At 44.3% G+C, this 17,437-nt stretch overlaps 1 protein-coding gene across 2 annotated transcripts in view; it reads left to right on the forward strand.

The window, feature by feature from the left end:
• The window catches only part of CAMK1D (calcium/calmodulin dependent protein kinase ID), a 211,658-nt gene that overhangs the window by 184,355 nt on the left and 9,866 nt on the right, over positions 1–17,437 (forward strand). For both annotated transcript variants that reach the window (XM_069034950.1, XM_069034941.1), the window contains exons 7-10: positions 4,729–4,841; positions 6,578–6,656; positions 15,559–15,646; positions 16,190–16,328. In XM_069034950.1, the coding sequence (XP_068891051.1) occupies positions 4,729–4,841; positions 6,578–6,656; positions 15,559–15,646; positions 16,190–16,328 (419 nt within the window). The remainder of the gene's footprint in view (positions 1–4,728; positions 4,842–6,577; positions 6,657–15,558; positions 15,647–16,189; positions 16,329–17,437) is intronic.

Raw genomic sequence — 17,437 nt, forward strand, 5'->3', positions numbered from 1 at the left:
CTTCACTGGATTCCCAGCAGCTGGATTTTGTACCTTTCTGGGTCACATAAGGAGTGATAAAAGCTTGGGGAACTAAAATACTGATCACATGCATACTTTATATAGTGAAGATTCAGTTAATTTATGCAAACAACAAAAAATCATGTTTCAAAGCTGGAAAAGAACCTGGGGGCACAGAATGCTCTGCCTCATCCCCTGGTTATTCATAGTCTTCTGCAAGAGGTCAAACACAATTTGCTTTGAATTTTCTTCTGATTCTCTTCACTATTAGGACAAAGAAGTTACTGGTTTGTTATTGTCTATAAACAGTTACAAATCTGGAGATAAATCTTGGATCATACTTTCACACTTTGCTGCTGAGCTGCTTTTGATTTTCAAGTGGATGTGCATGAATCATCAGTGATGTTTCTATGGAAGGATTAACCAGGGACAGTGCAAAGTATTTTATGCCAAAAGAAGTTTCCACCATCACCCTAGGAGTCATCCATTGGGGAAAAGTGGTCAGTCATCTTGCCTGCTTGGCATCACACAAAAGTCTAAGCAAGAAAGTGAGGAATAACTTACTTGTTCAGCACTGAAAGAAGAAATAGTGCTGGCAGAGGACACAAGCATGTTGGATTATTCAGGAAAACTCAGCTAACATTGGGAAGACAACCCCAAATGACTGTTCCTCATTGCTTGCTTCTTAATTTGTCTTTGGTTCCCTATGCTGATATGTCCTTGTCCACAGCTTTGTGGGGGCCCCAGTGTCAGCCAGTATGAGGGATTGTTCCCAGAATATACAGAAGAAATACATATGTTTATCCCTATGAATAGCACTTGGATGACTTCCCACACCATACATCTCAGGTCTTTGGGCACTTACTGAATTCTTTGTTCTAATCTAACCATAAAGTTGTTTGTAAAACTAACCATTGGGCCTCTTGTGTTACAGGCTGGACACTGACCCATCTGAATGAGTTATTTAGCCTTTAGTATCACCCCCAATATGTAATGGGAGCTTGCAGGGGTTTGCTTTCTCTGCCTGGTGAGGACAAGATGTTTCTGCTCTTCCTCTTTTGCTCTCAGGATGACTTTTAGAAATGACTTCTGGCAATATCTTCCTGTTGTACATCCACCTGTGTTTTTCTTATCTGCATCCCATTATTTTTAAGGCAAGACTGGGAATAGGAGTTTAGGGGAAAATCTGTTGCTTATATGATAAGGTTGCTAAATAATTCTGAAAACCATTTATTTGGTGAAACTGCAAAAAAATGATGACATCTAATAGCTGCCTGAAACTCCCCCAGGACAGTGCAGGATTTTTTCACATCAAATACAGAGGGGTTATTTTTGCATTTCTGCATATCTAAAGAAAAGCAGCAGAACCTCTGATAGTGAGGTCATTTTTTTCACACAGAAATGTCCCAGCAGATGGAAATGAAGTTGGTGGGATTTTGATTCTGTAAGAATTAACCAAAAACTCATTATGGACTTCGGAAAGTGGCCCAGTTGCTGGAAGTCCAGCAAGATTTCCTCCAGACATAAATTGTGAGATAGGCTGATTTGCTGGGGCTTTCCCATCCCTTCTGTAAAGTCAATAATGTTAAACCTTAACATTAAAACTTCTGTGTGTTCCTAAGTTCTGTTTTTAAGGAAAAGGACAGCAAGGCTGCCTGTATTTTGGCTCTCAACCCGTCCCTGTGCCAGGGTGCCCCGATGTTCCACTCCCACATACCACCTCTTCTGACCTACAGGGCTTGCTCCCTTCTGACTTGATTTTTGATGTAGGTTGTCATTGACTTGCCTCCCAGAGGAACATCCTTTGATTGCTGTGTGCAGGAGGTTCATCCCATCCCTGGCCAAGCCAGGATCAGCCCTTGCCCTGCACTCAGCTGGCTCTCACGCAAGGGGCTGGTTTGGGGGGATCTCCCTGCCCATGACCTGTAGTAGCAACTAATGCTTCTCAACCTCTTCCTAGCAAGGGAAAAGCTGTGCCAAAAGAGGCTGTTTTCTGCCCTGTGTCCAGCTCCCAGCAGTTCTGGTGCCCTCCAACATGACCCTGTCTCTCCTTGTGCATCAACATGGGCTGCAGTGACCTCCTGGACACAGAGGCTGATTTCCCAGATGTGTAGATATTCAAGCTATGCAGAGGAGCTGGATTGAAGGGCTCTGGAGAGGCTGGGGCTCTTGCTGGGACTCATGTCTCTGTGCTCCCCCCTTGCAGGGTTGTTGCCCTCCAGCTCTGTTCTGCTTAGCAGTTTGCTCCTACCTTTTGTTTCCACAAGTGTGTATAAATTACAGCAGTCCTAACTTGTGCTCTTGTACCTTTGCCAAGGTAATTAGTACATTAGTACAATTAGCACATTTGAAGGGAGCTATTTCTCTCTCCAGAGCAGCCTGCCAGTGCCTCAGCATGCACGGCGCTGTCTGCTCACCTTAAAATGCTTTGGGGTTGTTTAAGGAAAGTGCTGAGGAAGGCAAGAAATTAATGAAGGGCTGTCAGGCTTCTTACATGGAGCCCCCTGAGTCTCCCAGGGAAGAGGGGACAGAGCAATGGCTTCAAGTGGTTTTTCTTTTTTTCTTTTTTCTTTTTTCTTTTTTCTTTTTTCTTTTTTCTTTTTTCTTTTTTCTTTTTTCTTTTTTCTTTTTTTTTTTTTTAACTCCAACCTGGGCATTTCTACCCCAGTGCTCATCCTACCAGTTACAGTGCTGGTGCTGTCAGCTCCATCATTTCCCCTCAGTAAAGCACCCAAAATCTTGAGGATTGTGACAAGAGGAGGAAGGTGAAAATCAGTTCATGTGCATCTCACCCCAAGACTGTGGGGTGTGAGCCCTGATAATTATCCCACTAAAACAAGTAATTTGTAAGCTCATCACGGATACCTGTAGGGCTGGACCCTGTCTGTGGATCCAGTTTCTTCATTAAGCAACCAGATGTTTTTCCTTCATTGTCCATGTACATAGTGCCTTTTTGGCATTTGCTTGAATTCAGCATTTTTAAGGACCCTTCTCACAGACCACCTGCACCACGGGGTTTCACACAGGAGCACCCAGCCCCACACACAAGCACGTGGTGCACAGTCCTGCTCTGGACATACACGCTTTTTGGCATGAGGTTATCTTACTGCTTTTGACAATGGCAGTCATCCAGTGGGACACGAATGAGGACTGGCTCATCTGCTCTCCGAGATGGAGAGAGACTTCTGGTTCAGCTGAACCACAGCGGGTTCATTATCATGCTGCAAATTTCAGTAGAGTTCTCCCAGGTCAGTATGGATGTGACGCAGATCAACATCTCACTCAGTATTTAAATTATTTATCAAGCACACTGGCTCTTCAGAGCTAACAAAACATTGCTCCTTTCACCCTCAAGTGCTGAGTTGGTTCAAGTAACCTCCAGGGCAGCCAGCTGGCTTTGGGTTATAAATAACTCAAGTATTTAATTTCTTGCAGTTTCCCCGCCTTGCTCTGTTGTTGCTTCTGAGCTGGATCTTCAGTCTGTTTGTAATGGCTGGCTCTCTCCAGTTAAATGCTTTATTGAGGTTGATTGACTCAGAGTTAAAAAACTGTAAGAAAAAGATCATTTCAATGCCAGCAAAGTACGTGAAACAATGATTTAGACCAGCGATAAGAGAAAAAAAAGTATCATCTTTATACAGACCGCAGAGGCAGGAAGGTCTGTTCAACTGTAAGCAGGATGGGTTTGCTAAAACCTTGGGCCAGCCTCAGAGATAAATCTGGCACTTTGCAACGCTGGTATTAAAACCTGAAGAAGGGGTGTCTCTGCTGGCATGTCTCTGCAGAGTGGGACAGACTTCTCCCTGCAGCACCAGCTGGGTGTGAGGGATCTCTGACACACGAGTTTTGTCACTGCATTTGCTTAATGCAGTGCTGGATGTGCTTTTCCCAAGTCCAGCCCTGCCTCAGCATCGTGGCTGTCCTGCTCTCTGCAGCACTGGGAGGGTGCACCCTGAATGTATTAGCTCAAACTAGGCAAATAATGTTCAATGTCCTGCTTGTCCTGAGGCCAGGTTTTCTGAGAAGCCTGATTATAAACACTGAAAACCAGGACAGGACTGTTGTTAGCCTCAGGCAAAGCAGGCAATTGGATGGGGTCAGCGAAATCACTTGCAGGAGTGAGAAAGGGAGAGGCTCTCCCTGTGTCTGCAGCAGCAACTGGCCCACGTGCAGCCCTTGCAGGTCTTGCTGCAGAGGAGGACGGGCTCCCAGGCATCCTCCTCACTGTGTCTGGGGACACAGAGCCCAGCAGAACCTGCAGATGCATTATGCCCTCTGTCTGAAAGCTCTGTGGGGCTCCTTGTCCTGCATTGCACCAGGTCTTCTGGATATGCTGAGGGATGAGAGGGACTGATGTTCTGTGACCCTGAAATCTCCTCTTAGCAGGAGTAAAGGAGAGGATGGAAGGGGTTATGTCTGTGTGATAAAACTGTTCCTCTGGTTAAACACCCAAGAGCATGCAGAGGGAGTCCAGGATATCTGCATGGGTCAGTATGGGGTCAACAGCACCAGGTTTCCAGGCAGAATTCCTCTCTGTCCAGGACAGTGCCAGTCTTGTGAGTTTACATGTCCCTGAACAAACTTCTCTCATGGTAGCACTTGCCTGCTTGAAAACTTACTGGGACATGTCTTAAGCAAGAGTTTCTCCTTCTTCTCCCTCCCTCCTTCTCACCTTCTGGACAGAAATGGGTCCAGTGGCAGACTCTCTCTTTTCTTGTCCTCCATTAGGCTCTGTGGATACCCCCCTTTCTACGATGAAAACGACTCCAAACTCTTTGAGCAGATCCTTAAGGCAGAGTATGAGTTTGACTCTCCGTACTGGGATGACATCTCCGAGTCTGGTAAGTAGCTACTGCTGTTTAAATTGCAACAACCAGGCATGCATGTGTGCCTATTGCATACGTCCCCCCTGGGCATGAAAATGCACCCTCCATCATGTTCAGAGCTCCTTTTAACTGAAAACCAGTGGGAATGTGCATTTCTTTTGGCTCAAATAGTCTTGGGAGTTTGTTTCTGCAGGAGACAAATTAAATACTGTTTTGCCCAGCCACACACAAAGCACTAAGACATAGCTCAAACAGAAGATAAAGATGGCAGAAGGTGGTCCCAAGAAGAAAAAGCAGCTTAATTTCTTCATTGTATCCAAATGAAAAGCAGATTGTTAATGTGTCATTAATAATAAGGTGGCAAACAAGTTTGGCTCTGTTGCTGACACTGCACTGCAGCTCCAAAGCAAGTCCTCAGTGTGTGCAGCAAAGAACCAAGAAATTAATGGCTTTCAAATGAGGCAGGTGAGCAGATACAGAAACTGGGAGGCATGTCCATGTGGGTGGATGTTCCCCACCCAGTGCAAGAGACATTTAACCCATAGTACCCACCTGTCCCTGCTCCTGTCAGCCTGGCAGAGGGGCAGATACACCAGTGTGTTACAGGCAGATGTGCTGAAGGGCTTCTGGCTCCAGCGTGGGTCCACATCGAGGGGTGACAGCAGGGGACATTCATTCAGCCTTGCACATGCCTGTGTCCCTGAGACACTGTGTGGTCTCCAAGAGGTCACCCAAGCTCAGTGTCCTTCCTGTGTCCAACCCACGGAAACATCTGCTACTTCATGCAGGAGAAGAAATGAATTCTAGGAATATTCTATCATGCTGTATTTATCCCTATAAATACAGTTTTCTAATTTATTAGTGCTACTGATTGAGGCAGGGGAGATAAAAAATGAGTGTTTTTATTATAAAGATGATTATATATGCTCTTATCTCCACACAGAGCATCATTTTACGCTGCTTACATCTGCAGTCCAGATACCGTTGTGATGGATTGCTCGCAAATATATGTGATGAGAAGTTTTTTTAAACTAATAAGGATTTTCAGAGAAAATATGAAAGTCTGCTGGCAGACTCTTATGCCTCATGGGGGAAAGTCCATCACCTAAATCAGCACAAAGATTTTCCTGCCATATTTGGCTTTGCTGTGGCTCCTTCAGCTACGCTGTCCTGAAGCTGCTGGACACACGCCATGCTGCAATCTCCCTTCCTTCCATTATAGTGCCGATTAAAAACACACTGCCTCCTGCTCCAGGGAGTCCATTTTCCTTGCTAAATTCCTCTTAAATAGGCAACATGTCCTCACAGCTGTCCATGTGTGTGACTGCTTGGAATGAGCAACGTGGAGCTCCTCTTACTGTGGCATCTGACATCCTCCCTCTCTGCTCAGCTGACCAGCACCTCCAGTGGATGTGGTCACAATCAGACCACTAAGATGATGCAGCACATGGCTGACCAGGGACCCAGGAGCTGGTGGGGTTGTACTCTGCTGACTCTGCATTATCCATACCACTCCTAAATGCCTGCAGGAGTAGATGCCTTCAGCTTTTATCTGCTACACTAAATAGCTTGGATTTGTCCTAAGTCACTTTGGTTATATCTATACTAATAAATAAAAAATGACTCAGGGCCATTTTCTTGTGCTGTAGCCAAATGGCACTTGGTAGCCTGATCAGTGCTGTTGGCTGATCATGTGGCAGCAGAACTGGGCATCAACTCTATTGCTTTCAATTATTCTTTTTTTTTTGCAGCTAAAGACTTCATTCGGAATTTGATGGAGAAGGACCCTAATAAAAGATACACCTGTGAGCAAGCAGCACGGCACCCTTGGTAAGCATCACTCACTGCTCTGAAAAACCCTCAGGACAGAGTGCACCTTTTTACATTCATGGGTGGAAGTGGTTTTTCTGTCACGTATTGTCCTGATCTCTACTACATAACTCTGTGCTTCTATTCTTACAACCCCTGCCTTTGTCCTCCATATTTTCCTGGAAAACTGTAATGGACTTGAATCTCATGCCCCAACCTGTGTAAGGATTAGTAAAATGCCAAATGATATATGTTGACTGTAGTGCAGCAGTGGGATGTGCCAAAATGATTAAAGTGCTTTAAGTTAGATGATGCCTTTGCATATGGGTGATTTCACCAACATCACCCAAGGTTTGTGTAGCTGGAACAAGGGTGACTCATGTACTTTTGACCAGCCCTGAGTGACTGAGAGCATCATCCCACACTAACAGCTGCACCCACACATGGTCTCTGGATCAAAGTCTTTTAGGGCAGGGAACATTATGTATACAAGGTGAGGTATTATTTTTGTTGTTATAAAAGCTGCAACAGAAAAGAATTAATGGCGTGATATTTGCACCTCAGGTATGCATTAGACTCTGTTTTTCTACTATCACAATTGCCCCAAATGCCACTTCCTTTTGCACTGTCTGTGTGACAAAAAGGAAATTTTGAGAAATGAAATCCATCTTTTGTGAGATGAAAAAAAATCCCAAACTGTTTCTAAATGATACTGACATGAACCTTAGAAAATTAAACAAGTCAATATTAGAAATACAGAATAAACAATGGGAATGCAACTCCCAGTAGAGAGTGAGGTGACCATTTGTACAACTCAGAGACAGATTTTCCGAAGCCTTGCATCCAAGATACACAAAACGTAAGCATCCAGCTCCTGGCCCTGCTACATCTGTGTTGGTTGCTGGAGTGCAACAAAGAAACGTGGCACTTGTAACACACACAGCTTCTGGGCCCTCTGAAAGGAACAAAATGATAAAAAGTGTTTTCATTCCTTTTTTTGTGTGGTTTTTTTTTTCTTTTGCATGTCATGGCCAAGGGCCAATGGAAACTCACAGACTGCTCCATAATTCGTACTATTTTCCACAGAATCCAATCTTCCATGTAAAAACAACACCCCAAAAGGGTTTTTCCCCATTTCTGTGGCAGGGGGGGTCTTCTTCCACCAGGCTGACTTTGCCATCCAGTGGTTCATTTTTGAGACTTCAGGTTTTTACGCAGCTCCCAGCACAGCTCAGGGTCAGCCTTTGAAATGTCAGACATGCAAATGGCACTGCAGAAGGGAGGCTGAAAATACTCACCATGTTTCCACTCCACATCCAGAATCCACCTCCCTTTGACACAGAGACAATATGTGCCAGGGGATTGTGGGGCAGTTGTACTGAAAGCAAAGCATGGAGGATTCCAAAGCTATGGCTTCAGATCTGCCTCTGTCCTCCACAGTGTGCTCATGAGCAACATTCCATGCCTCATTCCCCCTTGCTCTGAAAAGCTTCCTGTAACATGGATGTTGCAGTTATGGACCTCTCTGGAGAGGGGTGTGGTGATTTTTTTTGGAGGGTTTGGATCCCATAGTGGTGAAGGCCTTTTTGGATAATCATGTCTGCTCACCCAGATATTATCTGTTATTTTGGAGTAGTGATAGGATCTCCTTTTGCCAAAGCATTGCTCAAGGAGCATTTTCCACCCAGATCCCTTATGTCAGGAAGCAGTGAGGGTTTTTACTGTTTCTTTTCTCATCTAGCCATTACTACATCTGTTGCAGTGACATCCTTTCCTTCTCTTGGTAGGGAGGGAAGGCTATTTCAGTCGAGGAGGAGGAGAGTTCTGTGCTTTGTCTCAGTGGTCAGCCGTGTCCTTCTCTCAACCTGGGCATATTTATGTTTCCAACAGCTCCAGGCCTGAGTTCCTCTCTCTCAGGGTTGCATCCAGTGTTGCAGCAGTTGGAGACAGGGCTGCACATGTGCAGCCAGAAGAGAGAGGGTACCACACCCCCTTTTCCTATGAGCATGGATTTTTCAGTGTACATCCCCCTTAGCCACATCACCTTCCACAGTGCCAAAAGAGCATCTTCTCTGTGTGTTATCAGAAGGACAGAGGTACATAGGACTGTTGGCTTAGTGGGAAGAGATGATCAGAGCAGGCTGAAGTGGTCCCATAAATGATACGTTTTTGCAAGAGTGCTTGCACAGCAAGCAGCCCTTAGTGGCGTCTTATAAAAGGTATTTTTTCTTGTCTGCTCAAGCAACAAAACTGGAGAAGCATCTTTGAACCCTAGAGTTCTCACAAAGTGAAACCCTGATGCCACTGAGGCAATGGGAGTTTTGCCAGACTTCAGTGAGAGTTGGGGTTTGTCTCCTTGTTTCACCAGCAGAACACAGGCCTCCCTGAGTCACTGTTGCTGTGCAAATGGTAGATAATTAACATATATGGGGAAGTGGCTCCATGTAGTAACATTTTCCAGCTTTCCCTTTTTCTTCCTCCTGTGAAATCTTCCTCTGCAGTATCAGATCATTGGGATCTGTCACAAATTTAGAAGAAATCTATTAAATCATGAGTACTTAACACATATTTTATAATCTTATTATGCTAAAAGTAGTTAACTGTGCATGACATGGCTACCTGGCCATGAGATTTTGTTGTTTCAATATGCAGTATTTGTGAAGAGCAAACTGATTCTAAAATACGCCATTTATTTTAATCAACATGTTTTCAATAAAAGCTTCCAAACAGGGCTTGCAAGAACTAGATCTTGCAAGATACTACATTTTTGCCTTTAAGGTTAATAATGTCTTTGAATTTTGGGAAACTGCTCCAGAATAGATATTTGCATGACTAAATGTTTGCACAGGATCAAACCCTAAAAAAAGTAAATACTTCTTCCCAATGCCCCACTTTTCTGCAGTGTATCTGCTCACCACATGCCTACATTTACGTGATGTTTTGCTATTTATAATCAAAAGGCCTTGGCAGGGGGATGGTATGTTAAACTCGGAGCTGGCAGAAAAGGAGGCTAATAATTGCAGTGAAGTATGGTAGCTGAAACAGTACAATATGTGAGATTTGTTGGTATAATGACTCCACCCCTGCTTGTCCATTTATGCAGATTTCTCCAGTTTAATATACAGGTGACTTATGCTTTCCACTGGAAAAGTTATTTATTTTATAGCGTGTCTTTCAGTGAGGTTTGCACTGTTTATGGTGTGTTGCAAAGGTGCAATGTTCTGCTTAGTTGTTCCCACTGTGACTTTTCAAAAAGGACATGGAAAATTAAGGTAACAAAAAATAGGGTGATTTTGCTGCAGCTTGATACATTTTAATGTTTCCCTGGCTCATATTAAAGACAGCAATTAAGTTTATTAAATATATTGCCATGTCAGAGCCCACATCCTGTTTAGGGCAGTGGCTCAGTCTGCACTGATTAGAGGGGAGCAGCAGAAACCCGAGGACCTGTTTTTTCCAGCTATAGACTCATAGAAACATAGAATATCCTGAGCTGGAAGGGACCCACAAGGATTATAGAAGTGTGCTCCCCGTCAGGTCAAACTAGGTCCTGCAGAGCCAAATTCAGCCTCCAGGCTTGGATTAGAGGGAAAGAAAACAGTGCTCAGAGGATGAGGACAAAGTCCAACAATTAGGAAGCTAATACAGAAGTTAGAAGGGCTGCCATGAATTTATTTACTCTGTCATGCATTAACCAAGTGAACTTAAATGGGATTTAGAGCCATGTGCTGAAGGCAGTTATGGCATCAAAGGCAATTTGAGACACCTGAATTAAAGGGTGATGGATTAATTGCCTCCATGTAGAGACTGTAAATACACTGACTGTAGAAGGAGTTTGTGACACCACTTAGACACCAGTGTCTGCAGGTAGGAGTGTGGTCCTGGCCTTTCTCCATTGCTTGTGCAAAGGGAGAGAGGATCCTTGGGATGTGCCAACCATCCATGCCTTCACTGAGGAGTCACAAAGCTCTGGCAAGGACTGAGCCTCTGCAAATTGTGACCATGACCCTGAGTGTTTATTATGTGCCAGAGAGCACAAGCCAGATAATCATTTCCACCCAGGGAAAGGACATGGTTTACAAAGAGCCCAGTTCTCAGACAATATTGTTTGAAGTGTGAAAAGGCCTTCCTGAAGGGAACTGCTGATGTTTACAACATTAAATCAAACTCTTATCGAGTTCATCCCTGCACTCTATTTATTTTGGAACATCACTGATACAGTGTGTGTATGTATTTATACACATGCATGGATGTGTGTGTGTGTACTTATAGAAGAGTTATGATCCCTCAGCATTATCCATTACAGCTAACTCCATGTTTCCTGTCATCGTACTCAGGAGTATTTCCAAGCACTCTTTGCCCAGCACAGCATTTGAGTTGTCTGCCTTCAGAAGGGAGGTTCAGAAAATAATGGTGGATGAAAGGCTCTGCCTGCCTTTGTGGGCAGGGAGGATGAGGGAGACATTTGCTTGCAGCATGCTAATGAAGAACTGTCCAAAAGGAAATTTGCTGGTTTTGTCTTTGTTATAACAGACATTCCTCTCAAAGCTTAGAAGTGGTATGGCCAGATAAATTGGTGTGATAAGTTTGAAGGCAGCTAGAGAGCTAAAATAAATTAGATACTATGAAATAATATTTGATTGTTAGATTAGATTCCTCTCATGTGCAGGATTAGATTTGTTATGGTTATTCATGAGAAATACCTTTCTTAGCTTCAGTGGGTGTGTTTGGGATGGAGAACCATCACTCTTGGTCTCTTGGTATCCAATTCTGTGCATTGAGACAGTTACATATTTACTACTGGATGTAAAACCAGCCTCAGCATGAAGTTCCCCGAAGCATTGTTAGGATGTAGCTGCTTTCAGATGCTGCAAAATGGGAATCCTGAGAGAAAATCCAGGTTCCACTTAGACTAAACAGTCCTTGCCTGGTTCTGGGTGATGCTCAGCAGGATAACAGATGATGCATTATTCTGATTTGTTTAATTTTATTATTGTATATGTGTGTGGTAGGTAGAAGCAATGTCTTTTACTGGGCCATCTAGTACAGTTGGTAAAAAAAACTTCAGTGCTGACACAGTTAACTTCAAAGTTAATTGTAAAGCCAGAAACTATTGTTCGGGACTAGATAAGCATCAGTCTGATCAGCTCAAGTTGATTACAGTTTCTCAGTGAAAATGGAGCTGATTTCTGCAGGCAAAGGATGTGTTGTGCTAGGGAGGGAAGGAGAAGTAAATAAAGAAAAAAAGATACTAAAAGATACATTAGAAAGACACTATTTTTGTCCTAAAAGGAAAAGCAAGATGGTTTATAGCCTATGGGCTCAGAGAGTTAAGGAAACGTGGAAGGGTAATTTTAACATGCACTAAAACCAGTATCTGTTAAATTTCATTCATTCTCTTCTCAGCAAGGGAACCAAAGTTCATTATTAAATACATTTGGTATAGATGTGAGGATGCTCATGACACCCACCACAGGGTAGATCTGTGTGCCCAAAGCATCTCTCACTTTTCATATCTACCAGTTGAGAGTACAAAAGATGTGACTTCTCCCTGCTCACCTCCACCTCTTCTGTGTCCTGAAACCCCCACATCTCCAGCAAAGCACCAACAGCAAAGGGATGTTAACATTGCTCATTTTCCTAGAAGTAAAACTATACTATAAACACTGTAATACCATGAGTATTTCATAAAAGTTACAAAATCCTCCAAGTGCAGAGCACAGTCTGAAAGCACCGTGCTCGTGTTACAGCATCGCAGGATTAACGGGGTAGCTCTTCAAAGGCAGCTTGGAGAACAATCCCACTCCCGACTTTGGCAGCCAAGGCTGTGTTCTGAGCCACACCATTCAGCATACCAGCACGTGTTTGAACAGCTCCTGCTGCACTAAATCAGCCCCAGCAGTGCTGTTATTTTGCTGTGGTTAAAAACTGTCATCTGCAAAGTGCTAATGTTGCTGAAGAGACCTTAGATGTAGGATGGTTCCACTGCTGTAGCATCTGGGGGCTTCACAGGATGTCTGTCCATCCCCTTGTGAAGTAAATAAATATTATTTTGCCTATTTGGAGAATACCAATACTACCTTGGTATTTGCCCAAATACCAAGAGCTTTTTCCTGGAACTACAATGATTGCATAGTGAGCATAGAGTTAGGGGTGGTAGAAGGCAGTTTGTGAGCTACTGGAACCAGCAGTTTCTTATTGAAGCCGTAGCATTTCAGAAAATGACCCTGAAACTAATAAAAAAAAAAAATTAGATATATATGGAGAGAGAGAGAGAGAGACTATATTGGAACTACATGCCCAATCAAAAGCTTCATATGGCGAAACTGTATTTTCAAATCCTTGTGGAGACTGGCAAGAACGATCTTCTGGAAGAGCTGGCAGGGGCATCATGCCCCAAGAACTTGTTCTATCTGTGTTTCCAAAACAAGATTTGACAAGTGGGAAACAGGATCTGTTCTTATAGAGTTTGCTAACCAACTTGTTTGTAAAGCAAAATGCGTCATTAGCTTTGGTGGAAAAAATGTCCTTTGCAAGTGTAAGTGAATTTTCTGTCTTGGTCTTTTTGATCAGTTACTGAAGGGATGGGTTGGCTTGTAGTTTATTCTGAGATCTGTAGTATGATAGCCAGTGCTCCCAGCTGGTGTGTGTTGAGGACACCTGCCTTCACCGAGGAAGTGTTCTTGGGCAGAGCAGAGTGCTCGTGACATTTTGGAGTGACTCTGACTAGCAGTTTGCATTCCTACCAGGAAACTCTGCTAGGGCCTCTCTGGGAGTGTGGATTGCTTGGGGTCCATCAGGGTCTGTGCTAAGCCTGGCAATATTCACTGTGCAGGACAGAGGATGGAACAGTGAACATGATGCTTAACCCAGGTAGTGCCTCACAAAGCTTTTGGTCACCTGGCCTCAGTGGGAAATCCAGGAAATCCAACTTGCCTCCCTGTCAGTGGGAGACGTGATCAGAAGGAATCGTCTTCAAAGATCTGAAGATCATTCAGTTCTCAGCCAAACACTTCCCTTTCTCCATCAACAGCACAGGGACCCAAGAGAGGAAGTCAAGTGACATTTGGGAGCCATGCTTTGCCCAGTTCTTCTGTCTGCTCGAGGCTACTTGGTAGTGGCAGTGAGATGGGGCCCTTCCCAGCTGGATGAGAGTTACCCTGAACCCTGCTCCTTCCTGCCCACAATCCTGTTGCTCCAGCACTCTTGAATAACCCAATAGAGATGAGCTCAGTTCCAACAGGATGGGATTGGTGGGTCTCCACTCTTGAGATATGAGGGTTTAGCCCTTCCTCCCAAGATTAAGTCATTGCTCTCATCTCTCTGATGAAGATCCTGGGAGATTGTTGCCAGCAGGAAGGCAGGCAGCAGTTTGGAGAAGGCTGATCTCAGCACTTCTTAGATGTGCTGTGGACATGAAGGCAGAAAAAGCAGCAAGTCCTTAGAGGAACAGGGTTACAGTTTGGAATGATGCGGGCAAAGCGAAAGGGATGCCTCCAGTACCCGGGACACATAAATGGAAGCAGCAGGCCGGGGTATGTAAGCAGAGTTTCATCTTTTAAGAAGCACAAAGTAACGCTGCCATTCCACTGCCTTAGTTGGAAAACAGAGAACAGTTCGGGTGCCGACCTCTAAGGAAGATGTGGACTAGCTGGAGAAAGTCCAGAGGAGCTCACTAGATCAGAGGATTAGAAAACATGAGTTATGAAGAAACAGTGAAAGAATCAGTTTGTTTAGTCTAGAGGAGAAGACGGAGAGAAGTCATCATAACAGTCTTCAAATATATGAAAGGATGCTTCAAAGACAAGGGGAATAAACTATTTTCCATGTCCTCTGGGAGATAGTGAGGCACTGGAATAGGTTTCCTGACAAGTCTCCATCTTCTGGAGATCTTTAGGGACTGGTTAGTCATGTATTTGTCAAAACTATTTTGACAGAGGTAGGGTGGGCAAAAGGACTAGATGAACACTGAGTTCCCCCAGACCTTCTGATTATCCTGTTTAGAGCTCCCCAGACTGGGATGCTCTGGTCCTGATGGATTATTCAATATCTTACAATTTTTTATTGCTAATGGACATTGTTTTTCTGAAAAAACAATGTGGCTAAAAAAATTGATTTCTGAAAGTATCACATACAACATACAACATACAACGCAATCTTTGCCTCCTTGCATCACCTACATTAGGTAGCACTAATTACCCCAGCACATGGCCCAACATCAGTTCACTATGGTGCCTGCTCTTCAACAGATCTCATGCCTTGAGGAGTTAAATGAATCAATAAAATCCCCTTGAAATAACTGAGTTTGGTGAAGATTCGAATGTATCTTTATCTGTTAAAGAAACTGTGCAAGATCAGTCAATCTTTTAAGGTTAAGTGTTGCTCAGCTTAAACTCTTTGTGCAGCCTGTGCTGCTTTAGTGAGTGTCCACGTATCTGCTTTACTGTAAATCTACATTAATCATAATGAATGACTATGTGCATTGCAGGGTGACATGAAAATCTCCAGTGCAAACAGAAATCAGACAGGTTGGAGAGGCTCTGGAAGCTTCTGCATAGCTGAGGCTAAAAGTAGTCTCAGCCTGTTGATGTTAAATCTTTGGATGTAAAGAAAAAAAAAGAATGTCTTCATATGGGGCTGTAATGGTGATAGAAAGAAGCCATGCACCAACAAAATCAGCTTGTACCTCTTTGCAGCTGCCAGACTTACAAGCCTTATCTATGCTGGCTTTTATTGCCGCAGATTTTCCACCACAGCTGCCAGCAGAGACAGCCGTGGGAAGTTTGAGCCCCTGTGTGAATGAAATCATCATCACTGCAGGTGCAGTCACACCTGGGACCAGCCTCTTTGCTGAGGAGAAAAAATAAGAGTGTTCAAGGGGAGGAAAAAATCACTTAAAATGTGCCTGCTCTGTCCATTTCAGGATTGCTGGTGATACAGCACTCAACAAAAACATCCACGAGTCGGTCAGCGCTCAGATCCGGAAGAACTTTGCGAAAAGCAAGTGGAGAGTAAGTGACCCATCCTGAGGGCTGACACTGACACACAGCTCTGCTAACACAGTGGCCATACAGCCATCCCTGCAGCAGACTAGTGCTTTTGTGGCCCAAAATTGGGGTCAAAATAGTTGGCCGAGGCTTAGGTTACATGGCGCTGCAGGGCCTTTTATACAGGACGGTGTTCACCAAGTACCAGATGTAATGAGTGGGAGAAATGGGACTGGGACTGCTCATAGCTAAAGCACCCATGGTTATATATGGAATGGGGTCAGCACTACCCGGGGACATGAAGAAATGTGTGTTGGGGCAGGGATGGATTTGTCAAATACAGGATGAATCCATCCCTGTAGGCTGCTGCTTCATTCCAGCTCAGCACTAGGAGGACAAAGTTTTGGTAATGATGTTTCTAGCTTAGAAGCTAGAAACCGGGAAAAATTTGAAAGATAACAGGCTTATTCCTTTCTAACACTCTGAGCAGCCAGGAGAAGAGCACAAGTAACCCTTCTGCCTGCAGTTTTTTTTATTTCCTATTTCTTTCTTGCTGTTTTTCTCCAGCAAGCGTTCAATGCCACGGCAGTTGTGCGGCACATGAGGCGGCTACACCTTGGCAGCAGCCTGGACAGTGCCAGTGCCAGCGTGTCCAGCACCCTCAGCCTCGCCACGCCGCTCCCCGACGCAGCCACACGGAAAGATTGTGAGTAGCCAACATCCTGGGAAAGCTCCCACCACAGCAGCCGAGCAAATCCACGGGATCCCCGTTTTCCCTTGACCCCCAGGCTGCAGTCCTCGCTGCTCATAGGTTTGGCTTTGTGCAAGCAGGTGTTTAAAATAAGGACTTGAAATGGGCCTAAGCCATCACTTTTGGCTGGCCAAAAAACTGGTGTTTCAATTGGAAAGGTTTATGCACTAAAAAAAATGAGGTTTTAGCTTGGTGATTTGTGAGAGAAAAACACAGTTTCTTGTGGAAAAAAAGGGCTTTCACTTGGGAAAAAGACCCAGACCCCCGAAGCAACAAAGTTTTGAATTTGGTTGAAATCTGAAGAAGTTTACTCAACTGTTTACGTTTGAGTTTACAGTATTATTATAGGGCATTTTTCTGTAAAAATTGCCTTACTTTCCATTTTCCATGGAGAAGATTGATCCTACCAGTCAGACCCACCTTCCGGGGCCAAGTTAAGCTCCTGCATTGAAGAGGCTCATTTGTCTGAGCACGAGTCAGGCTCTGTGCACCACAGTGGGACTTGGCCCTCTGCCATGTTTATTTTGTGCTGTAATTGAGATTTGCAAGCTGCCCAATGGACTCAGATGTTTGGGATATGTATTTTTTCTGAATTCCAGGGGAGTGGACATGGCAGTGAAGGGACTATTTGGAAGACAGAAATGTGTCCTTTGCTATGAAGCCTATATATTCTCTGGCTTCTGAGCATTTATTTTATTCTCTTCTGTCCATCTGTAGAGAGTTTATATTGTGAAATGGAGGGATGTGGCCTTTACAATTGAGGAGGATTACTTTAAAATGCAACACCAAAAAGAAGTGCTGATAGCTTTTGGTATTGCCAGTCAGTGCTTTGCTGTGGACTGAAGTAGTTGTTGCTAGACTATACCCCGCACTGTTCTGGAGCTGAAAGCACCTATTATTCAGGATGGATTTCGGATAGTGCTGCTCTCTGCTTCTGCCACCCCTGCTTGCCACCCCCTGCTCCTTGACAAGGTCATGCCACCAGCCACAGTCCCCTGGCTCTGTGTGGAAGCTGTGTTTCGTCTTGCTGTCATGGGCACGGTTTCTCCCGTGGATGGGCTGGG

The sequence above is a fragment of the Aphelocoma coerulescens genome, chromosome 1A (assembly GCF_041296385.1).
Source record: "Aphelocoma coerulescens isolate FSJ_1873_10779 chromosome 1A, UR_Acoe_1.0, whole genome shotgun sequence".
Lineage (NCBI taxonomy): Eukaryota > Metazoa > Chordata > Aves > Passeriformes > Corvidae > Aphelocoma > Aphelocoma coerulescens.